This window comes from Anopheles coustani, chromosome 2, assembly GCF_943734705.1.
Source record: "Anopheles coustani chromosome 2, idAnoCousDA_361_x.2, whole genome shotgun sequence".
Taxonomy (NCBI): domain Eukaryota; kingdom Metazoa; phylum Arthropoda; class Insecta; order Diptera; family Culicidae; genus Anopheles; species Anopheles coustani.
In genome coordinates, this window is record NC_071289.1 from 32,496,784 (window position 1) to 32,524,297 (window position 27,514).

The window sequence follows — 27,514 nt, forward strand, 5'->3', positions numbered from 1 at the left end:
CTCCACCAATGCAGAGGAAAAGATAGGTCACCACGCCGTACATTAGCGTAAGAAGCGTCCAACGTGGAACGATCGTTGGGCGGAAGATATGCTCACATCTCTTCTTAATCGCCCGAGCTCGGCCGGAAATGGGAGGCTTTCTTTTTTTTCCTCCCCTGGCCAATGTGGCACTTTGATTTCTTAGTGGGTCGACGGTCGAGTTCCCATTCTTCGGAATTTGTTTCTGCGGTTTGTGAGTCCGCAGAGGGTGGGTCAGAAGGTTTCTGCGATCCCAAGTGTCGTCTCCAGCAATCCAACGCATGGCGCTCCCGCCTTCTGTCGAGATGAGATTGACGGCCTCGCTCGGTCATCACGACATTGGGATGATGGGATGCGATGAGGAAGGCTCTTCGAGGGTATCGAGGTCTATCGTATTCGATGTCATGCTCTTTCTGGGTCGCTCCGTCAGTAATTGGCGCTGGTCTTTGTTTGGTCGCTGGAATTTGAACTGTAGGACTGGAAAGCGAGGAGAGAAGCGCTATTGGCACTAGTTGCAGCAAAGAAAACCTCTCCGCTCGTAACAGGATGAGGTAGTTGCAGCCGACTGGGAGGGCGGTTCAATCGGGAAGAATGTGAACTTTTCCACTAAATGAGCTTTTTGTAAGTGCTGCAGACGGGATCGGCATGAGAATTTACCTCGCGAGCAAAGAGCGCTGGGAGGGTGGAAGCAAACTATCATTTGAAAGTGGAACGCGCAATGCTACTGATTGTTTTCGAAACTCTTCCCACCGACGGCAGCGATTGCCACCGGCTGCCCGAAAGATGATGGAGGGTTGGATTGACACGTTTCATTTGGGGTCGATTAGGAGAAAAACCGGTTAATTTTGGCATATTTGAGGTGGGATCGAAATTCCAGCAGAGGGGGCATGTTTTTGGGGGTCGCTCGCTTCGTGGAACTTTTGTTGTTGCCTTTGGGAAGCACCAAGGAATGCTAGAATTACAACGCGGCCAACCTGACAAGGTGATCTAAGGGAGGAAGATGTTAATGGGACCGAAAAATAAGATCATCCATTTGTTATACGGTAGTTTTCCGAATTGGCTATTTGGTGCGAATCTATTTTTTTCGGGTTTCTTCATTATCACCTTTATTTAACAATGAGAAATAGCACACTTTCGGGAGTCTTTTTTGTATTTAAAACTAATGGGTCTATAGCTCATGAAGGGAAGGTAGAAACAGTGAAATATTTGTTAAATTAACGATTGGAAATGACACTTTTCGAGCAAATAATGTATTACTGTCAGATTTGACAAGACATTCGTTGTATTTGTTTTAATGTTGTTGTGGAATTAACAAATGAAAGTCAATAAATTTATAGCTTTGTTTAACGAACTGTACGAAATTTTTTTTTTATTCTATATTCAAGTAAACTAACGTAAATATTTGTGTTTTTTCTTTCTTTTACAGCATCATAATGTCGCTTCCCGGATTGCCACCATTGCCCAAAAGCCTGAGCGGTTTCGATCTCGCCGGTATACAGTTCCAGTCGCACCATCACCATCTGGCCCCACACCACCATCACCAACCCCACCATCCCCCTTCGGCCCAGCATAGTAATCCGCACTATCCGCCGCGGCATCCTCCGGCCCATCATCAGCAATCGACGCCATCGACACACCAGTCCCATCTCCATCAACAGCAGTCCTTCCACGCCTCCGCCCTGCCGCCACCGTCCCCTCAGATGCCCGTCAACCATCACCACACGAACCCGTTCATCCCGATCGGTCCGTCCAGTATGCTGCTCCACGGTGCCGGGGCCGGTGGTGGTGCGGGAGGTAGCCTCGAGGGTCAGCAGCAGCAGCAGCGTGGCCATTCGCCGGTCAGCAGTACCCTGTCCGGTGGCCGGAAGGCATCCCCACAGCCACCGCAACAGTCGACGGCAGCAACGACGACGACCTTGGACACCCAGTTGGCCATACTGCGGCGCGAAATGGTGAGTGTAGTATCATCGCCATCAACAGCTCGGTGACCTGTTTCCATGGGAAAGGTCTTCGGCAGGTTCGTTCGGGCTCGCGCGAAGGTCTCGAAAGTCGAAGGTGGTGTAGTAGGGTGTGGTTTTGCAAAATGGAAGTTTTGCACGCTCCGCGCGACCCGGTTGACCTTCACCGACAGTCTCAGTTCATCATGGCGGCGCTGCCGTGGTCAGGCGGTCAATATTTGGTCTTGGTCCAATCCTGATTCCATTCCACCGTCCGTATCCTTTCGCTCTGCATGAACCAAATCGAAATTAACTAGCGCAGCACCAGACCGAATTTGAATGTTCGATTAAAACACATGAGTCATCTTGGAGCAATTTTCGGCTCGGCAAATATCAAGGTCTTCCTCCCGGTCGTCACTTGGCAGAGGTGCTTTGGAACGAATTAGGTGAGGGTTAGTTTTTGCCCTCTTAGACTGTGTTGGTTGATCTTTTTGCAGTATTAATCTATAATTGAATGGATCGATATGTTGTGTTCAACCTCGAAAGTCTATCTTTAGTTTTTTTTATTGTTTTTGAATGGATTTGACTGATTCAAGGCCATGTTTTCTGCCCGCTAAAGATTTAGTTGCAAATCGCCTTCGAATTAAATCGCGAGGCGGTGCCGTCGGAAAAATGTGGGAGAAGCTATCATATTGACCCGCTGCATTTAGTCTAACCCACCCGATAAGGATCAACATTTTGGTCACGAATGAATTAAAACCTCTTTGGCCTCTGCCTTTTTTAGAAGCTACGGTCAGAAGTAACCCGGTCGGGGTCTCATTTGGAATGCAAAGACTGCCGCCAGCGCGGGAAGAATGATTTTGGAAGCAAGAAACAAACTGCATTTCATTTATTCCGGAGGCTACAAACGCATTCCGAAAAGAGGAAACCCACATCCGACGATGCTCTGCGGTCCAATTCGATTTCCCAGAAGATGTTCGTACACGGAACGCACGCGAGTGTTTTCGCAGAATTTTCGGAAACAATGCTCTGCCTCAAGTAGCGTGTTTCTGCTTGAGAAGAAGTCCGGTTTCTGGAGGTTTCTAAAAGGAGGGAAAGCTTTGCGCCGCTCGGCAACATATTGACAAAAATGAAAAAAAAATTGAGCCACACGAGAGAACGGCGTAGGGTTGCGGAAGACACAACAGTCTTCTTCATTTCTTTGCTCGCCAACGCCGGGGCGCATTTAGTCGCGGTAGGTTGACGTTTGAAGATCGATCCGCGACGGACGCTTTCGGCGCGAATTGATTCGGCGTCGATTTTCGATTGTTGATTCACTGTGTGGAAATGGTGGCAGTGTATTTTTCTTTTTCGCTAATCGATTTTGAATGTTGTAGTTGGGAAATCGATTTAAGTCGCGTGTTGAACAGAGGCATAAGAATTACTTATTTTCTCTAAATGAACATTAACCCAAGATGTTTCAGCCATGAAATTCATTGATGATTGTGGTGCAAAAATGGAATTAAAAGAAGGCTTTTTGCTCTCGTTTTCCTATTTAGATTTCCCGTTTGTGGTTTGATTTAGCAAAATCCATAAATATTTTATTACTTCCGTTTCATCGTGTTGCTGTAAAAAAACATGCAAGACAATGACGGTTATTTCTAGTAGTGTTAATTCAAGAAGTAAGCCCATTTTACGTCTGATTAAGAACACCATTTCTCTTTTATTACATCCGCGCGGATGAATTAAACTACTCCAATTTCAAATCGTCAACATCGGCCGGGATTGCTCGTATTTTCTATGACCGCGTGTGTAGGGAAGAGCTCGTTCACAATTTTACGAAATCACGTCAAGATCGACCAGATCCCGCAATTCTTATGCCACTATGACCCACGTTTTCTTTTATGGTGACCCATAAAAGCAACGGTGTGGTGCGTGCGGGAAGCCGTACGTACTATTTCTTGCCTCTTTTTTCACACAGGCACCGGAAATGATTTTTAATTTCCGATGGCGATTCGATCGGTCGATGTGCGTAGCTCCGCGAATTCCAGTCCGTGGCGCGAAGGAAAGAGAAAAGGCGCAAGTCAGCAGTTTTAAAGAGACCACCGGTCACACACACACACACCCATTCGACGACGTCGAATATGCTGCTCGCCTACCGGACCTCAGCTGGCCGGGCAAGGGTCCAACATTTTTGACCCAATTTCGGTGGCCGATGGTGAGGAAAAGAAGGAAAATGAAAATATGCTCGCAGTAAACTACGGACGTAAACAGCTGTTTCGAGCCTATCGTTTGCCGCCGGCTGGTACTGGTAGCGTCATAAGAGCAGTTTTGTGTGCATTAAATGGAATGTCCGGGGGGAGGAAAAATAAACAAAGTTGACCGTCAGCTTCCGGTCGCATTTTCCGATCGGATGCAAGTGAACGAATGTGCATACGTTGGTCGATGCGATGCCGATGATGGAATTGAGGTAAAAGGTTTCTCCTTTGGATGCAATTTAAATGCCCATGGGATTTATTTTGCTAACCTTCATTCATTTAAAAACTATAATTTTAACTTGAAAAAAAAATGCTGATTAGAAAAACATCATGAAAAAAGATTTTGCCAATCGTATTTTCCTCAAACTGTCAATAAACCCCACGTTCAAGAGGCTAAATGAATTATTTACTCAACTCTCAATCTGGTTCGTTTGGAAATGGACTTTGTTTAAATTAAAGAAAGTGTTGATTCGCAATGGTGTGCCTGCACTTGACTTCCCGTTCTCTCGTTTGAAACTTTGTATCCCGCGAACGACCCCAGGCATCGTGATTTTTCCTTTTTCATTGTAGCAAATTCGAAAGAAACTCATTCGCGTCTCAAGCCGGCACGGATGGCGTCGTTCGACGGTGGCGGTGCATTTATTATCGATTATTAGTGCCAATTTGGCTTCGGGCATCGATTTGGCACGCACGCAGAAGACCGACTCGCTTGGTTGGTTGGCGATGGTGCCACTCGAGATTTTATTTTCCCTTCAATGTCTGACGGTTTTGTCGGTTGAGAAAAACAGCTCGACTCAGCGGCATCGCGACCGTGCAAGGAAATCCGAGTGTAGCAGCCAAGATCGCCGAGGATCACGAGATCACGTGCGTACAGAGGCGCAGGCGTATCGGAAAATGGGTTCCGGGAAAGCGGGAAATGAATGCTGTTTGATGAAGAAAAAAGGAACTCGTGCCCTCGAGGCGTTACACTCCGATGAACACGGGCGGGGGAAGAAGGGGGCCGAGATTGGTTCGGGAGTTAAAAGTCTCGTCGACTTCGCAGGGGGAGCTCAAAAGCGGTCCTGCATGGTGGTTTTCTGGAAGTCAGTTTCCATTAGCAGGTGCACTGGAGCGTGACGGAGTCTGAAGATATGGCACGGAAACCGCGTAGTGCGAAGCTCCCGAACGATATTCCCGTGGTGAAAATTCCACCATTCTTCTAACCTTGGTGGTATTCTGTTCAGACCTCCCGGGTAAGTGCTGATGGATCCTCCCTTCCCGACCACTGTTTCTCAGGTCACCATTGTCGCCAGCCCGTCTCGCCCCTGAAGCGTTCTATCGTAAGTTCCACGCGTTCTATCGAAGGTTCTTACCCTTGAAGCAAGAGCTGACAGTTGGCGTTTCGTGTCGATTCTATTCGTTCCACGATTTTCCACACATCCCGTGTGTTTTACCATTTTCGAACAGGCGCCTCCGGGGTTCTCTCCAAGACATTCAATACTGCAACCCGGTGGGGGCCCCTGCGTTTGTGTTTGTTGATTTCCTTTTATTTTATTATGTTTCACTTCGTTGGATTGTATTTTCATAAAATTATCATTAAAAAACATCGTTCGACAGCAGGAAATCACCGACCGGAACCGAAGCACGCTGCATTACGCCGCTCCACCTACGGATCCGCATCCACCGGAATGGGAAATTCTGGCTCGAAGCGTTACTGGTAGCATTCGGTCCGAACGATGCCACCCCCGGAGTTGTTCCTTTTTTTCCGTTCTATGCTTTCGATGTCAATGCCCTTCACGGTCGCGGAGGGAGGAAGTAGTCGTGGGTCGGTTTTCCATTTCTTTTGTTTCAATGTTTTCCCTCCTCTACTTTAGTTTTTTTTTATTATTTCGTATTCTGGTGACTGTGAGAAAGTTTCGTTGATTTATTGTTCTCGTACAATAAAACAAAAAAGTTATGTTTCAATTGCACGTGAATGAAAACGTGACGGCAGAATCGTGGCCGAGGTTTTATGTTGTTTCCAAAACAATCGCCCTTGGCTGGGAGGATAGCACACGAAGGTGAGAGACCTTCCCTCTTAATGTCTTAATAATACAGCACCTTTTCAAAAGCACCCTTGTTCTGGAAAGTTCCCCTGAGGAACCATTCCATACCGAAATGTTTTCGAACACGCAAAGTACACGGAATGGTCTCTTCATTACAGTGCGCATACTTGTGGCTAATTAAGCCGCTCGAGCTTCGGCGCAGGTTGTTGTGTTGTGGAAAATATTTGTCTGAAATTAAGTCTACATTATTTGTACGCGCAAGCTCTTGAACTTGGCCAATCGTGCGCGCCCGTCTCTCTCGAAGGCTATCGAAGCGGAAACCCTTGAGCGCAAACGAGATTCGTCGTTTGAAGATGACGACGGCCTGCCACAGCCTCCGCAGTGAGTCACGGTGTGAGGCATGAGTCATTTTCAGGTGCTTTTTCTTGCTCGCCATGCGTTGTTGTTGCATCTTCCAATTGGCACTTTTCAAGTCGGTGCCTGTTTTTTGCAAACCTGTCGCTAAGAAGGAGAAGGTCGCTGAGTGTGAGAAGAAATTCAACGTCGCCACAAGAGGCATGCTCTTAACAAACTTAAACAAAGCCTAAATCGCAAAACAAAATAACATCAATTACCGGCCATTTTGGCAAAAAAGGTTTGCAAACAATATCGATTGAAACTCCATGGGACGCCATCAAGTGCTGAACTTCCAAATAAGAGGGAAAGATCTTCGCTCCTTGGACCTCAAGTTTTACGAAATTGAAATGACTCACGGACAGGTTCTACATGGTCGAGTCGTAATCGGACGAGCCTATCTCGGCATATCGTCGATTGTAGGTTGTTGTGCAGCGGAATCCCAAGGAACCCACCCCAGGGCAGGGTCTCGTGGAGCTGCTCGTGACTCATCGTTTATTACACCGCAAAAAGGGTGTGGTTGGAGCCCTCGAGGTGATCGCAAAGATGCTTCAAGGCATGAAAAAACCCTACCTCGGAATGCTTTCTTGTTGCTTCAAGCTCCGGTGCGTTCTAGATATGAAGATGTACTTTTTTTTTCCTCTCCCTCGAAGACGATCTGTTCGTGCATGCATGCCGATGATCAACCGGAAGCAATCATGGCTGGACGGTGGTTGCAGGTGAAGGTGCTGCCAGGTCCGATGATGATGCTTTTCACAGCCGACCATGAAATGGAAGCGAAACATTCAAATTGCGAACCCCGACCGGCACGACTCTCGTTTGGGGCGCACAGTCCGAACCGTGTGTTCGCTTCTGTTGCGATTGCTGCCCTTGAGTGTTGAGCGGGGGGTTTTTTTTGTTGTTGTTGTTGAGCCTTTGTGGTTGTGAGCTTTTACCACACGATGCACGGTCCCGACGTGTTATTACGTATGCATTCAGCGTGAAAAATTGGAGACTCTTCTCCTCCGACACCACCGAAAGCCCCTCGTGCCTGGTGGTGATCCTCGTTTGTTATTGAGTGTGCGAGTGGCTCTTAATTTTATGGCGGAGGGTGGCAGGAAAAACTTTTACAAGCCGGAAAAAACCTTCACCAGAATGGACGGAAAGAACAGAACACCATGTTCTGAGGCTTTCCTTCGCCCGGAGGTACCATTTGCATGCTTGGGATGGATTTCTATCGTACTCCACTTTCGAAAGATTTTTCACACCCGACCGCAGCACCACTCATTTCCAATTCTAATCACCCGAGTGCTGATTGGAATTTGACACGAAAAATTCCCCGTAAATCGAGCATGAACAAGGCTGGCCTGGCGAGGTGTAGTAACTGTTGTGTTGTGAGTCGTGCCGTCGATTTGGACGATGTTTTGCTACCGCCGTCCCCCGTAACAAATGGTTTCATGTACGCGCGTGTTAATGAAAACTCGTCATCCGATGTGATGTCAGCGCAACGGGCCCTGCGATGTTGGTGGTGTTGTATTTTTACACCTCAACATCCACGGGCAACTCCCCTGTGCTACTAACGTGGCCTGTACCAAACCTGAGATCAATTAGCATGCAGTCACGAGTTTCCGTGCAGCTCTGGGGATGCACGACCGGTGAAGTAACGGTTTTCGGAATTCTGGAAGAATTGGAAGGCGTTGTTCGGTGTCAGGTGATTCTATTTTATCACATCGCCATTAGGTTATACCTCCTTTTAGATGGCAGCTCGTAAGAAACTGCGCTGATTAAATAAGAACGGGCACTTGCGGTACTTTCGCTATTTCGCATGCACAAGGGACGCCCTGACTCGGACCTGTTTTAATTACAGGCAAATGGAGTGTAACGCAAATAGAGGCCATCAAACGGGTGCTAGCGAACAAGACTCCGGAAACACACGGAGCATCGCTTGCTGGTGCCGGAATCTCATCAATCTGGCAATCAGTCCGTTAAGCTCGAGCAACTGAAATGGTCCGGCTGGCGGTGTTGATGGTAGAGATTGTAATTTAACGTTTTTAGAACTCGTCTTGATCGATATAACATCGACAGAGCTTCAGGGGTAACGTTAGGATTGGTAGGTTCCGTTAGAATGAAAGACCCTTTATCATTAGGGGGTTTACTAAAAAATATTCTCTTCATTTGATGGTTGATGTGTTTTTGTTCGAAAGAGTTCCAATGAACGCTATTATGCAATCAATTAGCCAATTTGTAGAACGCTTAAAAGAAGCTTGATGATAGATTTCGATCAGATTGAATAAAACCAGCACCAAATCAGTGAAGACACGTCGGAGCAGAGGAAAACCACTTAAAACTTGACAGTAAGAGGCCAAGTTCATCATCTCGAACCCATGCCGGTTAATTATCATTGAGATCTTTATTCATGGGGCCCGTGGCAGGCGCGATATGTTGGTGTGTCGACCGCTGTGAAATCGATGAAAACAATCAAAAACAACCTGCAGCACAAAAGCATCAACATAAAATGGAGAAAAACAAAACCCATAAACCAGTGTGGCTGGGGTTGTCTATGTGCCGTTTTTGAATTGAATGTTTTCGGGGTGTTTTCCAACGGTAGGTAGGTTAGGTTTTACTTTCACGATGCCGCTCTGCCATGGGACCGCCAGTGGATCAATCTCGACATGAAAATAGATTAAACGAAAGAGAGTATCAACAGGTTTGCTAAGATAAAGGGGAAGGATGTGTGTTTTGAATACAAAACCTTATATTCGCAAGGAATTAATGCTAACCACTACTTTTGGTTAAGACTTACATATGTTATGTCTTTTTCGAGGACGTTTTTTTTTAAATTTGTCGAAAGTACAGCTTTAAATATGGTCCGTTGTCGTAAGATGTGCTGATGCACTTGCTTATTTAATTACTGTTTTCTCCTTCGTGTGGTGGAAATGATAAATATAACACGCTCCTAGTGAATTATTCACCGTTTGAAGGCATGCCTTGTGTTTGTTGATTATAAGAAAGTGTGCCTGTAAATTAAAATGACTAAATAACACATTTTTTTTATTGTGGAACAACTTGGTAATAGCTCTTTGCGAGCAGCCTGTTGCTGGTTTGTTTAGGGTGAGTTAAGTTAACGTATGGTGCACAAAAACCGCTCGATGAAGGAAGACAAATCAAGTAGATCTTTAGCTCCGTTTGTGAGCATTCGATCTAATTACCTGTGTCTTGATTGAGCGTTAGGGAAGCCGTCCCAAGCAAACAAACACCAAACGGTTGGGGGATGGTATGCTCTGCAAATCTGTGCGCCCTATATAATTGCCTGTTCGCGTGGTAGGAATCGTTCCGTTTCCGAATGCTGCGGTGCACTGCTTATCCATCACGGCGTAAACGTCAGCAGGGGCTCCAGCATGTAGCCTGTAGATCTGGCAGCGAGCGTGAGGTGTTGTGATTAATTGCCTGAATTTGCCTAGCGGACCGGCGGGAGCTGATAGGAACCTGATGGGAGTCGGCCGATAGGCCCCGTGTGTAGTCAGGAGGCTCAGCGCGCACCTATCAGCACCATCGTTATAAGTGGGTGGAGCGGCTATAGAGCCACTACGAACAGGTGTTCCAGGCTATTGCTCTTTTTTCTTAAAGTTTCGCTAACGTGCCCACGAAAGCATATAGAGGGACAGGTGGGGGAGCATAAAACGGGGCAGCAAACCGCGCGGCATGTTTTCCAACCAGCGTGTTTCATCGTGGGTCACGATCGCGCTGCTGCTCCAAAATGTGCAGAGATTGAATGTTCCGCGAGAAAAGCCGAAAACCCGCGGGCCTCGTCTTCTTCCGCGTCTGGGGTAGGCTACAGTTGTTGAAGCGGCTGGCCTGAGACCAACGTACGCATACACAAATAGGTTTTCGGGATCAGTTCTTCGGACCCCGGTTTGTGGAGTTGGAGGCACTTGAACTTTTGGCTTTGCGCGATGGCGTGTCGGTGGCCACTACCCTCTCCGGCCAGTACCCAGGGCTCATTTCCAACGCAAAGCCGAAACTCACACTGCTTCCCACATCAATTTTCCGAAACCGGAGGTGGAGAAGCGATTACATTAGTTCCGCAATTGTTGTGAAACCTCGACAACAAGTAACGCGATCGGCACGAAAAACTCGCAAACTAGCTACAACAAACTCCTCTACCCTACCGTAGGGTAGCCCTCAAACTAATCCACCAGCGAGGTAAAAGCGGACAAACATGCAGAGCTGCAGACAACGACCGCGGTAGTGCATCTGTTGCGGTTTTGCAGCGGGAAGTTGAGGTTCGAAAGTCATGCGGCACGCAAATGCCTTGGAGTGCTTAGGAATTTTTAGGTAAATTTCCACGCCATAGTGTATGGGGGCGAGAAGAGATGGTAAAAATGCAGCTTCAGAGGGTATCCCATATCCACTTTGGACGTTCGACGTTTAGCTTCCGAGATCAGTTCGGGAGGTCAACTAATGGGATACAGATAGCCCTGAGGGGGAGCGAGGATGTTACGGCAGTCGTACGCTGCTGTTGCTTCCCGATCGGTGATCGTGAGCTATAAGATTTTATTTTATTACCCCGGGAGGAAGATGTGTACACGATTTCGGTGTGGATAAGGAGGGGTGGACTGTGGATAGTTGACAATACGCCTGCCCCCGGGGCCCGACGTTCCCGGGATATACTTTGTGTACATTGTCGTCTTTGTTTCGGTACAAGTCGATCGAGCCACTGGATTATCGAACGCCCGTAAAGTAACGATCAACACGTTACACTGCGTTGGATGTTTGGTATACTTGTAGCGTACCGTGGCTCACGTCACGTCTCATCCTCAACCTGCTGGGTACACACACTCCCAACAGCTTCACGGGATTGGACGGTAAGCCATGGATCTGAACAAATGCAAATGACTCGTGTGTCGGACCCGGCCTCCGTATTGGAAAGTAAAACATGCCCGTAATGATGGCGTTTTCGTTTTGGAGTACCGTTTGCAGAGGTTTCGATTGGAACAAAATCAATGCACCGGACCGGTTTAGTGAAATGGCGTGGTTCAAGTGCTCGCAAAACGACTAGAACGTGATCGGTGTTGGCAAGTATCGGCGCAGGATGACGTGCGTCATCGATTTAATGCAGTTTATTTTGGTTTTCGACGACGCCCTGTCCGGGTTCGATGGCCTTACCAATCGCTAAGGTGCGGTGCTGTTTGCGCTCATCCCTACTAATTGGGTGAACTTGATCCAGTTCCGGAAGTTTTATCTGAGGTAGAAATGCGATCTACCGGTAGGTAAAAACGATGGCGAAAGTGTGTTTCTCAAAGATGCCTACCGGAGCTGAGTGTCAAGTAAACGACTTAGGTGCCCGTGACCCGTGACAGGGAATCCTTACAAGTAGGAAGTAAAGGCAGGCACTACCGCCTTCACAATATACGTCGTGGATAGTAGGCAGTGTGGCGTTTGGAATGGGCCCGCGGGTTACTCGGGTTAAATGGGCCAAATCGGACCACCGGGTCATCGGGCCGTGTCATGAAGTGTCAGGTGTCATGTCCGCGCTGGAAGCTAAAGACGTAGTGCTGTGCCGTAATGAGTTTAGCTTTCCGTGCCCGTGGAAATCGAATTAGGCAAAACCGTGTGACGCCCGTACAGTACGGAAGCGATGTGTCTAAGGCTTAGCAGACCAGCAAGCCTGTTAATCAGTGATACTTATCTACGTTAGGAGCTATTTTCGTACCAATATTCATACTTTTTTGCCACCACGAGTTAGCTAGCGTAGGCCGTCTATGAAGTCATCAATTAACGCACGCGTCGTTTGGTTAAATAATGAAAAATTATCGCATTTCTGTTATGCCTCAGATACGGTGTGCTAACCTCTACCCCCAAAATAGCTTACGAGCTTCAAATGGAGATAATTTTAGCGTCGCGTTGGGCACCGTTTGTGTGCATCTATTTTGCACATTGAAAGCAAGTTATATCGAGCGTGAACTGCGTTATCGGGGATGAATGCGAGTTCGAGCAGCAATTAGTTTACCTTCGCTATAGATGGTGCCACTGATGGTGACGCAATGACGCCTGCAATGATAGGATGCATATCGTTTAGCAGGGCGATTATATTCTCATTTGGATGGAAATGAATACGTCACCTGATGGGGCTGATGTGATTGAGGTATCCGTTTTGTTCCAGTTAGCTTGATACGATCGCTGATTTGGTGGAAACTCATGACGAAGGGTGGTCCGGCGGGGAGTGACTGTTCGACCCGGAGCGATTGAGACACATTAAGGTATCGGGATGGTGAAATCTGGCGTAAGATTTCAAGTAGGTTTTTCTGCTGAAGCAGCAGTACTTCTATGTGACCGGAGAAAATAAATTTCCCAATGTACATACAATTTGCAAACCTTATGCTCCTTCGTCTCCCAGCGTGAAGATAAAAGGTGGCGAACAACATTGGTACCCCGGGTGAACCTGACGAAATGGCTAACGAGCCGGGGGATCGGTTGTTCGATCGAAAATGCAAATCAACCACCGCACGCCCGCCAGCGCGCAGAACCGACAAGAACCCGGTAGACAGACAGGCCCTCCGTCGTTACCTATCGATCGGCAGTCGTTGATTAAAGCTTGTACACCTTGCACAATAATCTATGTAGGTTCACGGGGATAGAATCACCCGAGTAAAAGTCGTTGTCGTCGTCGTCGTCGTCGTCGTCGTCGTCGTCGTCGTCGTTGTTGTCGACGGTAGACGGTAGTTGTACTCATGATTCCGGAGTTGGGGTAAGATTTCCCGCTCCTTCACCGAGCACGATCGATCGGTCGGTAGGGTCGGATCAACGTGTCGTCGCTGCTTGTAGTGTAGTGTAGGTCGGAGGTGGTCCGGTCTAATTTGGTACAGAAAAATATCTAATTGCACAACGCAGCCGGTGTGTGGTTCGAGCTGGTCATGTCGAAATCCGTTACCCACGAAAGCGACTGGATTATTTTGGTCCGAAAGCGTGTTTGGCAGCGTTTGAGAAGAAGGTTGAAAAAAGTTACCCGCGATCTTTATTGGGTCCCTTTTCGAGAGGTAGAGATGGTGGGTAGGTTGCGCTCTCAGGGTCCGTCACGCCGGATAGTCGGTGGCCTCGCTGGTGCAAACAGGCTCGTTGGCGCTGATATTCGTTGTAGTCGTGTTGTCCAGTGAGGTGACGCTCCGAAAGCGGCACCTCTGTATATTTCAACTGCAAATCCACCTCTCTCCTAATGAGGTTAGTACCAGTTCCATTGCTCCATATTTCCGTGGGCTGTTTGGATTGGAGGGAAGAAGGACCGAGTTTGGAACGGCGATATCTGCATCCTCTCAAGGAGGTCCGACCAGCACGGAGTTTCCATGGGGAAAAGGAAGTGTGGACTCGAGTGGACCGGTAGTATCCGGTTACTGGTTGGATTGATTATATGGGTCTGCGACTTGATGAAGATGAGGTCGTGTGATGCGTTCCATGAGTAACATGTGAAAACACTTTACGGGTTTCTATATTTTCTTTTCCCTCCTTCTGCTTACCGATGTCACGATCTCCTGCGATCAAACTTCCGCATGCTTGGGAAAATGTATGATCAATTTTGGAAAGGACTAGTTTTTACCTTTTATCTCCAGTGTTGGTAAGGTAGGTCGGAACTTGATCACAACGGTTTCCCGGTTTGAGTTTTTTGATGTTGTGTCAGGAAGATCGCCTGAGATCCAGAGAAAACAGGAGACGTCATACGTGATGTTTACGATTTCCGGAAGTCTATATCCATAATCGGATGACAAGCGTCGACCTTGACGGGTCGTTGGTTGTTTCTCGCCACATTCGGAGGGAATTTCATGTATAAAAAGAAGCTTTTATTTGTTCCTCTCAGCAAGATCTTTCGCATGATCATTCTCGTGTGACGGGGCTGCTGTTTTGAGTAGGATTCTGAATTATTTTTTTCGCACCACAAATTAATTTGCCTCCAGGTCCGGTCGGCGTCGCGATATCCGCGTGGTGGACCCAGTAATTGTGGGAAAAATAATTTCCTCATGCCGCGAGGCTCTAGGGGATGCCCTTGAACTGGGCCAGCGGGTCGTGTCGCTGTGACGGGGGATCGTAATTCATATGCACAAACTAGTTTTGGTGCCGTACGGTAATCCATGTTAAGCCCCTTTTCTTCGTCGCTAACTTAGACATGAATCTTAGAACGCGCTGCGTGAATCAGTGGTAGAGACAGCTTTAACACGGTTCGCCGTTAGGGCCAGCTTGTCGAAAGCCAGTAGCGACCAAAGTGGTTATTTTATGCCGTTGGAACCACTTTTAATCCAGTCGGGTTTGAAGTGAACCATAAAAGTGGTATAGTTAAAATTAAGGCGAGGCAAACAAATATGATGGTTGCGTTAAGGGCTTTACTCTCGTTGACCTTCGGGTCGGTTGGGCAGAATAAATTTGTGCCGGGAGCAGTCCAAGAAGTTTGTAGAATTATCTACCGATCTCGTTCCGGTTGAAGTAAATGTATGGTGTGAACTGTGTATGGCTCAAAAGACTCTACTAAACCTGGACATATATATCTCATTAGATTTATTACATGTTTATGACCGCTTATTCTGCAAACTGAGCTATATCGCATACCTTATCGGGTAAATCAGCTCAGTTTCTTTCTAAAAGAACCGGAACTGTGGTCTGTAAGCAACCATTTCCAAAATAAAAACCACACCTCTGCGTGTGGTCAAATCAACAAACAATGTAAGGATATGGTGGCAGTTGGCTTTCCCACGGCTATTGTTGATGTCTGACCATGGGAAGCTGACATTCATTGGCTGCCCAATAATCAGCGGCTAGGTTAGGGTAACGGGATGGACTAGGCTGTGGGGCAATATTTTAAAGAACGAGCTATCTGTTTTCGAGAATCTACGCATTTTTGGAGATAAAAGCGGAATACAAACTGAACAAACAATCCAATATCCTATACGGGAAGGAGAGCTGTATGAAAATATATTTTCATTCGGATTTTAGTTACGTTTTCGCCACAAAGCTCGGGAACGAAACCGAGCGAGGAAGTACAATATAACGCCCTCTGAGAGCCGGTTCATGTTACAGGCCGTTAGCGATAGGCTGGCTCACCTATCGTAAATCTTGCCCTGATGGAGGTGTTTAATCAAAAAATGGCTTCCCGACTGGCGAGGGAAGCAAATAGCCACGCTCTTCTGCGCTCGCACATTAGTTCGCGTTCGCACACCTTACACGCCACCGATATCCAATTTCTGGCGTGCATTCTTTGCAACCGCGCCAGGCGTTGATCGATCGCTTGGGGTTCGTTGTTTTGCCATCAGAGTGAGTGAGTGAGTGTGTGTTTTGGTGAAGCTGCACTTCGCGTGCACACGCGGACCTCGTTGGCATGATTTGCGGCTGGTTCTCGCGGAACTGCGAGCGCGCGCGCGCGAAACACGTTCCAACTTCAACGATCATAAATATATACCGCACACATAAATATATACCACCACAGCCTCATGCGACGCTGGGTTTGGTAAATGGAACTGTCTGTGGTGTGGTGGATTTGACTGACTTGCGGGCAACGGCTCGGTGCACGATCGAAACCCAAACCAGCCCCAGCGATGCTGTGTGTGTTGTTGTGGCCAAAAGAATGGTCGGTCGGCGTTAGGGAAGGGCGAAGGCCCAAACTGGTTTGACCACCAGAAAACCGGCGTCGGCCCTGTGGTGGCGAGTTTATGAACGTCCGCGAACGCCAGGTAAAACACACATTCCACAGATCTTTTTGCGATCGCGGGATTTGGGAGAAGAATTCTGGATTCGCTGGAACCACGGAAGGTTGGATGGAGTACCTAAGGGCAGAAAGAAAGAGATAGAGAGAGGCAGTATTCTTATCCTCATTGCCCTGTGGCGACCTTGAAGCACTTCAACAGAAGGCGAAACCTGGGGATACAAACAATCTTTACTCAAAGGAAAAATCCCTCAATCGCGTCCCTCGGGTTCACCAAACTGTCAATCAACTGTCGATCGATGGTACGGGTTATAAATGATTTCTTTTATATTTCAGGGTTCGCTCGGGTCATAAGTCTTCCAGCCACGCAGTAGTAAACTGTCAATCATTACCTACATGAGCACACTTCAACAGCCATAAGCTCACGATCACTTACTCACACGGTCAATGCAAGGGACAAATTAGTCACAGATTGTCTTCGAAAGGGAACTTTTGTTAAGACCTTAAGGAAGATTGGAAGATAGTAGGTAGGCATGCATCACGGGGTCTGCATGCACCCTTCATTTGCAAATGATGAAATATTCCACCAGCTACCGTGTGCGCAGGTTCTCCTCGCATCAATACGTGACGAGGCTGCATTTGCCAAGTGTGTGATTTGTGTACGAGCTGGGATTGATGGATTGATATTTATATATCTGACGCTACCGGATATCGATCTTACCGAAGATCGTTGCAACTCTCGCCGCATTCCGTCGACGATGTTCCGTGTGGCTTTCGCAGTCAATTAACTGTAGTTATGTGCAGTGTGGTTGCTACAAAGTGTGGTGTATGCACCCGGCAAGGCCACCGTGGTGACCATTACTTGTCGATCTTTATGACTGAGTGGCATTTTCGGTCGTTCGGTCGTTGAATGCAATCAGTTCCGAGTGTGCTGCACCATCGAGAAGGAGTCTTTTGATTTCGTTCAACCAGCATCGAACCACAACATGGCGCCAGGATTTAAATTGACGAATCTTTGTAAATCCGCTTTGTACGATTCGGTGCGAGATGTTATTTGGAGTCATTTGAGCGGAGTCCTTGTACGAAACTGTGGGTCACTGATCGTTGATCATTAACGAGTAGTGTGTTGCGATTTTCTTCAGATAGGTAAGGTTTGAAACATGAACCGGATTTTCGACGCACAGAATATGTGAAGAGTTATCTGGAGTCCGATGATACTTCGTGGTAAAACAGATCTTGGCTGGAATGTTTGTGAATTTATTTTTGCTTTGACAATATTCCATTGAAGTTCATTATCGTTTCATGCATCGTTGTATCTCTGATCACCAAGGGTGGATAGCCGACCTACGGATCACTCCGATTGTCAACTGGGATGACAGCAGCTTATTCGCATTCGGGTCACACAAAACGTGCCATAAAATGATCACATAATTTTTTTAATAATCACACGCCAAATCGTCGTTGGCAATGTTTATTTTGCAAACTTTGACTCCCCTTCAGAACGGTGTGTCGTTTGACTGAATCCTCTTGGGCAGCCTAGTTAGTGGTTTCCAATACTAGACAATATGTTATTCTGATATACGCACCCGCTAGATCGGGGTGGAACGGTTTTTGATTGCTTGAGTACGCAGTGCACGTACTAACAAGCGTCCGGTTGTGGCTCGGTTGACGCATTTTGCGATCGCTTTCGTTTTGCATCCCATCGGAAAAGTTGGGGAGTTGGTCTCCCCTGGCACTGGTAGTGGAAGGTGGAAATACGGTAGAGACCACTGCGTAAAATGTTGGTCACCGACGGAGCTTATGGCAGTCGTCGGCGATATAGTCGAAGAGATTAAGCGTACACGGATAGACCCCCAATGCTTGTCGCCCATAGGTTGCCCATGACTTCAGTGACTCCACGACGCGATGCAAGGGGGTTGCGGTTTGTTATGAACTCAATGTGGCATTCACCAACGGGAGACCTTTTATTGCACCAGACTCGGAGCTTTCCAGCGGTTGGTGTGGTGATGGAACCCAAGTCAACCGAAAGGAGGAGAGGGAACACAGGAGGAGGACGGTGTATATCTGTGCCGTATTTTCGTCGGTGTGTCTTCTCATGTCGCGCGATATTTTGCACGCGGGCGTTCGCACCAAGTAGCTGATGTGCGTATGTGGGTCTTCGACTCTCACTCTTATTGCTCCCCCGGATCCTCGCCACTCTTTCGCTGGTGGTTGTTCCTGGTGGGTGGAAGTGCTCAGACTGGAGGGAAATTGAATTTTGGGAAAGTGGACACCATCCGCGTTTTTTTTTTGGACTCTGGGGGCACTTTCGAAATGGGAACCCTGTCAGCACCTTTAAAGTTTCGGGTAGCTGGGATCAGTCATCAACATATTCCCCGTTTTCGTGTTTATTTCGTTGCAAATATCATCACCCCGTTCACCGTTCTTTATCGTTTCCTGCCGACATCGTCATCGTCGTACCTTACATTGATTTATCTTCTGGCAAAACATCACCTCGAACCTTCGAACCCCAGACCTAACCCGGGCAATAAATCCACGGACCGAGTCGTGCCGTACATCCTGGTTGGATTAATAAAGTAATTCTGGTTTCTTTTCTCCCTCTCCTCTTACTTTCAGGTGAGTGCCCGGGATACGGACATACATTGTTGCAGGCGGCTTCAAAGGGAGCCACTTGGCGTTACGTGATCGAACGCAGTTTACGCTATCGAAAAGACGCCGGGCGCCAGAATGCTGTTTCGGTATCGAGAGGGTCGGTGCGAGTAGCGATCGCTACTTTCGACGAGCGCTAAGGGACTGTTTGTTTGCTAAACTTTGTGTGCGAAATCACTGCGGTATGGCAGTGGAGGTGGAAAAGATAGAAGGAAACCAATCCTTCGCCGGCGCTACGTAACCTAATAAGGAAAACATCGTAAAAGCCAGCCGCACACTAAACGCACGAGATACGCACGACAATGGTTCTCGGGAGCTGCGTGGATTGCGTAATTTCTTGCCCTTTGCACCCTCCTGCCCAAAAGCTTCAACGGGTTGAACCTTCTTTTCAGCTTGAACCATCCAAAAGATCCAAAAGCCTTGAACATTTGATTTCCTTTGGCCCCCGGAAAGCTGGAAAATGGTGTGTTTTTCGGAGGTTCGACCACCCGCTCACGAAATCGTCGAGAGGTTCACTCATGTTCACTAGCGCTTGGTTTAGTTGGCATTCAAAGACGATGCACTGTATTCCATTTAACTGCCATGTTGGTACGGTTTTATGATTGTATTTCTTCCGCGTTTCGATGCTGCTGCTGCTGCGTAAGGCAAACAGCGGTCGTCGACGTTCAACTTGGCGGTTGGATGTTGTTTCGATACGCGATCGCGATAAGCGGAAACAATAAAATCATTATCCTATCATTAATGTTACAAACAGAGGACGGAACACAAGCCACGGGCCTGCAGTCGAGATCGCACCGCACAAGTCGAGCAGGTTCGGGAGCAAGGAGTCCATAATGTCGAACAACTTGCTGCGGTTGCACGCGCGATTTATAGTGCACTCCGGTCGCTATCGTCTGTTGACTTACCCGAGGCATTAGACATCACATTTCGACACACGCTTAAGCTCAAACCACGCGCATCTAACAAGGCTTGCTTGATGCTTAACGCGACCATGTTCGATCGATTGGCTGTGAGTGGTGTGCGCGGTGCGGGCAAGAGAAAGGCAGGCCTGTGTTGAACAGATTAGACACCGATCGATATCGTTTGCAGTGGGTGAGTCGATTGTTTTGTCGGCGGCAGGATTGTCTCCCGAAAACAAGCTAACTCATTCGTTCCGTTCCGGTACAACTTCCTCCTCGACGCTCGGGAGGGTTCGAACCCGCGGTAGTGGATAAAATTACAAATGCATCCACGTTCGCCACCGCCGTACACTTTCACCCTCTAAATGCAATAGAAGCGGAGCAGGGCGCGCGCGAAAGCATGGCGAAAAACAAACGTCGTAGAATAATTATTTGCAAGAAAGCAACACAACAGCAAAAACACCCTTACGGAGGGCCCCAGGGGAGCGGCGTCCAATGATATGATGTCAGCGCGCGAGTGCGATTGTTGGCGCTTGTAAAATAATAAAAAGATTGCGAGAGGTGAACGGAACTAAAGCAAAAAATCGACAAAAACAAAGGACGGATTCCAAACCGGATTAGAAACATCACGAACAAGTGTGCGCTGTTTAGCGGATGTTTTATTCAAATGCAGATGGTTTCGCCACCGCTGTTCGCGCTTAGCCGGGAAAGCCCAAGGGCGGCTGGAAAAGTGACGCATCCTACACGCTTCTGTTTGTTTTTTTTGTTTTTGTTGTTTTGCATTAGGTACAGGGTGAAAGGGTTTTTTTTCTATCTGAAGAAAGTTCAAGGGGAAGGAAACCCACGATGGTGTATATTATTGCTGTGCTTTGCATATTGATCGTTGAGTTAAAGCTAAGGGGAAAAATGGTTCAGGGGCACTTCATTATGATCTGGCTTGCCACATTTTATGCAAACCAATGATGAATAGCAATTTTTGTCCAGTAAGGTTTTGCCCAGTTTTGTAGCTTGATCATTAATGATCAGGTGTTTGCATGAAGTACTGTTTTTTTGCGTTTAGGAAGTTTAATCCACGATTATGATTTCGAATAGTATTGTTATACAAGGAAATTAATTTTAGTATGTTTGTTTGACATTTTTAAATTTAACTGCAAACATTTTCTTGTTAAGCAAAACTGAGGCGCGAGTAGGTCACAGACTATTTTAAAGAAATATCAGCGTTTGTGTAACGGAGGAGGAGCATTGCTTGAATCCAATCCTATACAAAGAACCTTTGGAGCCTTTGGAGTATGCTTTCCTTCTAATGCTTTCATCCAACTCATCACTCGTTATGATGTAACATCCGGCTGTGGGTGATGATTATGAATACCACTTGTCGCGGACATTAGCACCCAAGTGGTGACAATATACATCCAACAGAGCGCTGTGACCGTTAACGATCGATCCTGGCTTATGTTGGCTGGTGCTGGCTTTATGTCATCGAAAATCCATCAACCGTACCGTCGCCATCAATTAGTGCACACACACTAGGCGTAGAGGTTCGAAAAAAACCTTTGTTAGGAAAATGTATTTCCCAACACAACGTCGCCTCTTGCGGCAGGCTAATTAACTTACACCGCCGCGTAGGGTGTCTAGTGTCTAACCCACGGGCTTCGGCGTTTTGCGGGTGCTTACGGCGTGCTTCGGTAATTGATAGAAAACTGTTAATTACATCGATTGCTGCACACAATGCGCGAAACACCGGTGTACGCAGCCGTAGGGTTCGACCCTTACAAGTTGAAAACGGCGTTCGATTAGGGTCGGTCAGTCTGGATGGGTTCGTAGGTTTGAAAACCCAATCGAAGGGATCATGTAACTTTCGGTTTCGGTTTGCATTAAAGGTGAAAGAAGGGTGTTAGTATTCCTGCTGCGCGAATGAAACCGTACGCATTCACCATGCCACGGTGTCACTGGAGCATCATTGAAAAATTATTCGGTTCTAGGGATTTGGGTCAGCCGGTCGAGACGACGCCAGCCGCCGGATCACGACGGGTGTCATCGAAAGCCCGCCGTGCTGCTGACCCAGAAATAGGGCAACGTATTCTCAAGCGCACGAATCTCGATCACTTACCGCGCGGATGTTTCAACATCATCTTCTCTGGAGTGGAAGGTTCGAAATAAATCAGTAGCCATGTCTGACGCAGCTGCATATGAAGAGCAAACCAGATTCTTCCACCGGCAGTCGACGTGAGCAACGTGCTGGGCAGGTCTTTCCAGCGACGACGAGCCGTTTCAATAACGGCACGACCACGAAAAGCCGACAAGATTAATGAGCCTGAAGATATTCCTAGAAACACGCGTACAACGCGGTGTGTGGATTTGGCAAATGGAGCGGAAAATTGTGCCGAATGTTCGATTACTCTGCGCGTGATTGATGCCGGCATGCTGCCGATTAGCGATCGTCCTATGGGTCGCAATGTCGACTCTTCTACGGCGTTCTAGGAAGTCCGGCAATTGATTGCTACAGTGACCTTTCAGGGTTTGCGGATTCGTGCTGGAGATTGAACTATAAAATTTCACATTACACAAATGCCCGTTCGATGACGGTTCGTTTTGCCACCTTGCGGTTTAGTAAGGTTGGATCGTGTTAACCTGTCCAGTTGGTTATTGATTGTGACATGAGGATGATAAATCTGATCCCAGAAGATGGGTGCGCAGAGCTTTCACCTGGACGTGGGCATGGTACGAATTAAATCCATTCTTAAGCACTCTCTTTGCCGTTGTGCTTGAATAACCTGAAGCGTCGGGAAGGGCACGACGCATTTAGCATCATTTAAGCTGACGTTTCGTTGGCCCCGCACCTATAACACTTTTTGTTGCAGTACATCACCTATTAAGATGCAACTTTATGGCGCCATGCATCGCGATGCAAACTTTCATCAAAGGATCAGGTTTTCACCCGAAGCCACCGGCAAGTGGATAATGCAAATTCCCTCCGCCGTCACATCAGTAACTCGTGTGTGTATGTGAGTATTTACCCCGAGGGGTGACCTTTCGCGGTACAACAAGAGTTGGTGGAACACACGGCGTAGAGTGCCGCTGATTTGCGGCACACGGTCGACAACTTGTTGCAAAATCGACCCGATGAGGAGGCCATCTTGATCGCTAGTTGTCGCATTGATGACAGACGACGGGAGGACGACAGGATACCGTTTTGCTGTTGCCGTTTTATCGATTTAAGGTAGACTGTGGGGGTGGGTTGTCTTTTATTTGACGTTCATCCCTCCGAATCTTCGCATCGTACGTGGGGTGAGAGTAGGGGAGGGGAAACTAAATGTAAACTGCAGCAACAAAACAATGGCCATCTCAAGAACACTAATGTGTACGACTTTTATTGCTTCATTAGGGGTCGTTACGAACCTCAACCGGTTACTACTGCGTCGTTGTTGTGTTGGATGCTGACGGATGGGAGTTTTGCGTACGGTTTTGCAACTTTTAGTACACCGGCACCCTGTTCGTGTGTGTGTTGGTGGTGAATGTTCAAGCCTCTATAGACCGTTTTTCCCCTTCCCGGTGCACTTCTTCTCCGTTGCATTGCGCAACAACAACAACGAAAAAACACAACGTAGATTGCAATAGCTTCTTCAACGGTAACATCTTTCTTTCTCCACTCGCAAAGATTTGTCAGATTGTTGAAGAGATTTGTGTATAATTTTTCTTACCGGCCCATTGTGCGTGAGTGCGTTTTACTTGGTTTGATGTGGCTTCTTCTTTGTGCCTTCTTTCTTTCGTCGCTCCGCCATAACTCCACCGGAGTTTTCGCTGCGTTAGGTGAATCGTTCCAGCCCCTAACGAAGCCTCTAAGTGGTATAATTAAGATTCTGCATTTTCCCTCCATCGACTCTCACGAGTGTTTTTTTTTTTGCGGTGAAGCTTATGCTTTTTATCGCACCAAGTGGACGACCTGGAGTACGTGCGGCGGTGTCCAGGTTTATGTTTGATCCATTTAAAACCGTGTTATGCCTATCTGGTGCATGAAAGCCGTCCCCTGGCATATTCCCGATGCACCGAAAGCTAATTGCAGACATCGGTTTCAATCATCGGCATAGTATATCGTGGCCGGTTTGGAGGGTTTTGAGGTTCACTTTTCCTCCCTGCTCATTTTCGCACGGGTGTTCGTGTGTATTGCGTGTGTGTGTGCATGGGAAAAAGGTTGTTCAGCCGCTCGATGGCGAAAAACGAGATACAGTTTCGAGATTTGTGGACAGTTTGTTTCAGCTACGCCTAGCAACGTTGCGGTTGGGTTGTGGTCCGTCCTGGCCCATTACGTTAATTAGTTTATTGACTTCGACGCGACATCGCCGCATCGGGGCTGTCAGTCGGATGGAAATTTCACCTCGAGGAGAAATTTCCCTCCCGGTTCGTTTGGTGGAACTGACAATCTACATAAGTAGATCGAACGGCATAAACCCGCGTGCGCTTCTTGCGATTAATGGAGCATTTGGAGATAAACCGATGTTACACCAATTTACTACCGTCTTTTAAAATAAGCTCCTGGGTAAAGATAACCTAAGTCTCTTTAGCATTTGAAGTCGCTCGTTATTCAAACTCCCATTCATGCGAGCTCGCTGTGGCACTGGGTTTGCACAGACGTGTGTACTTTCGTTTTCGGTTTCTCGCCAACCTGAAATTCAACTTCCCCCGGGTTGTCCAAAAACATCCAGTAGCCCGGCAGTCCGCACGCACCACTCCGCACGGGACGGTGTAAGGCAGGTGCGCCGGACAAGTGTCAACTTCAATTAAAGCCCCGATATCCTCGATAAGCCAGATTCCGTTCGTTTCCGTCAAAACCGACTGTCTTACGGAAGGTCCCATGTGCGTCATGTGTATGCGCGTGTTGGCGGTTGTTGTTACTTTCAAACAAGCTTATCTTCCCGGGGGGCTCTCACAAGACGGGAGTCGATCGTAACCAGCTACCGTAGGTTTTGGGGCGTGTGTGTAGTTTACTTTTACAGGCCGGGCCAGAAATGTGTGTGAATGCTGTACAACATCCACTTTAAAGGCATTCAATTGCCGTTGTCGCATTACAAACTCTAATTAAATTTACGCTCACGGTGACAGATCGTGTGTACTATCCGATCGGGAGGCAGAGCTTACAACAACTTGTGCGTTGGTGGTGTTCTCCTCGAGGCTGCTGACTTCGCGCTGCCTGTCTGTCGTCATCCACAGGAGGGCCAACAGCTTTTAGCTACTGCTGGTTTTCGTCAATTAATAAATCTTGTTCTAGTACTTTGTTTGACTTACGGTTTTGCATAAGGCCATCATTAGAGAGTCTTCCTGGTGCGCTTGTTTTTCTTTCTTTCTCTCGGTACACCTAACGTGTCAAGCGTCCGGTTGTAGTTATTTATCGATCGCAGGATATAAATAGACACTATCGCAGTTCATGCCCCCGCCTTCCTGATCCACCGGAGTGTGGGTTTTTCCTTAGAAGCGAAAGCCGCCATCCGTCGCCATCGTGGCGTAAAAGGATCGTCCGATCGTAACCGGGAGGGTAATAGTTGGAAAAGTGTCGGTGGACTATATATCCCCAACCTTTACCGGGTGGGGGTACCTCTCCCTCTCTAAATAGCAATCAAATTGTCTCAATTAATCATAGTTAATTGTTTTTGCCGCTTTGGGTGGTGGTGTGTGTGTGTGCGCGTTTGCGTTTTCCGGCAGTAACGGGTTTTCCATCCGAATGAAAATGAAATTTCCTCCCGCAATTGACGGCACTGAAGGAAGGAAACGTTCAGCCGGGAGCGGAGCTGGTTTTTTTACTTCTTTGGTTAGGCTCAAACTGGGGGAGGATTGCGTCGGTTCGGAAGAGTTGTCCTACCTTTTTATACCAACGCGCAAACCCCCCTTAACGCCTTGGAAAGCCTGATTTATCGCTCCGCATGCGCTGCTCTGTGGCTGTCGTATTGCTGTCCTGTGGCAATTGCATTTGATATCATCATGCCGTAGATTTTCTTCGGTTGGCCAAACGAGGCGCCATCCGTAGGAAACGTTGCACGTGCGACAAGCGATGCCTTACACCCGAGATCATGGAAATGTGCTCCTATTTCCCTTTTGCCACCAGGGGGGGTTTCTTTGCGGTCCATCCAGATGCAGATGCACACGCGTGCTACGAATGCGTTTTTTCTTTTCCGCAACGGGGCTCGTTGGTGTGTGCCATGCAGGAGGTGTCTCCCTTTCTGTTTATTTATTTTTCATAATTATAGGAATTGTTCGATTGACTGTTGGACAGAAGCGAAGAAGGCGAAACACGAGGAGGATGTTGAAAGGGATCGTATCGTATGCCGGATGCTGCAATCGCATGCAGTGGCACACATGCGAACCATCGATGCAATGGAACTGTTCACCTCGGAGCGGTGCGTTCGGTCCACACGGAGGTGAAGCTGTCGATCTGCCAACAACCCCGACATGTGCAATGAGCGGAACGCTAAAGGAGCCCCGTCTTGTCACCGTAAGCAAAGTAAACCACAAACTCTGTCGTATGCACCAGAAACAGTCTTTGTCCGCCAACGTCGGTCACGAGTCAATCGAAGAAGAAAGGGCTCCAACACGCTTACCGGACCGGACTCGTTCTCTCCGCCACCGAAGATGGCAACGTGATTTGAATTGACCGGATGGAAACGGAAAGTAATCCGATATGACGACCGGGAAACCGAGTGTACCACTTTAAAGTGTGTCAAAAGGAAAAATTGAACCACAAAACTAACCATCCGACCGACCGACGGCTGGGTAAATCAGAGACTGGCTGTGTTCATCCACTTACGATTGATCTGCTTTTAGGGTCTGCTGCAGGCTGTGGCGCAGTTGCATACACTTTCTTCACCGTTATGGCGCGCCGGAGGTGTTTAATCTAATGCCAGAGAATCGGAATTAACATACACACACACTCACATCTTGGTCGGGACGGTTCGCGCTAACGAGATATGATTGGGAAGTGACACCATGGACGCAGCGGCCGTACGACACTTTACGAGCGGAGCGTAAATAATATTTATAAGCGAAGAAAGGAGGATAATTTTATGTCGTTCCATCTGGCGTCACCCTATCGTTGCTGTCGTTCCACGTGCTGTCGATGCGTTGTGAGTGGTGTCGAATGGCGCCTCTCCTCGCAACAGATATCGTGTGCCTCACCTGGCCGAATTCGTTGTATACACTTTAAGGTTGTGCTTAAGCGTTACGGTAGAAGTGTTATACGGCCGTTGAAAGTGCTTGAAGAAAATGGTACACTGAAACCGCGCACGCCGCTGAGTCGCGAGAATCAGTATTCTCCGGTGATAAGAAAACTAAAACCCCATCCAAAAAAGGGTGGTGCTGTTGTGTTGAACATGCACCATGGTTCGCTTCGGATGGCTTCTTCGGCTTGCCGCCGCACGTTGATTTGCGGAAACGTTACACTCTACTAAGCGCGAGAGGGTAATTGTAATGTAATGTAAGGCAGAAACCAAACCGTGCCGTGCTTAAGCAGTGCCCACTGAGCTGGGCATCCAGCCAGTCCGTCCGACCGCTGCTGATGGTCATTGGTTGGCGAAAGTGACATAACATCCTGCGCCAACCGCTTGCTTACTCGGCTGTGCCAGATACCAACGGAAGCACCATCCTTTTGCAGCTCGAGCGCGCGCTTTTCACCACCCGGCCCGGCGCTGGGATGGAAAGTACCATCGTG

At 47.8% G+C, this 27,514-nt stretch overlaps 1 protein-coding gene across 1 annotated transcript in view; it reads left to right on the forward strand.

Moving 5' to 3' along the window:
• LOC131261891 (AF4/FMR2 family member lilli-like) overlaps positions 1-27,514 on the forward strand; it is a 60,022-nt gene that overhangs the window by 7,739 nt on the left and 24,769 nt on the right. The window contains exon 2 of the mRNA XM_058263740.1: positions 1,445-1,970. Within this exon, the coding sequence (XP_058119723.1) occupies positions 1,445-1,970 (526 nt within the window). The remainder of the gene's footprint in view (positions 1-1,444; positions 1,971-27,514) is intronic.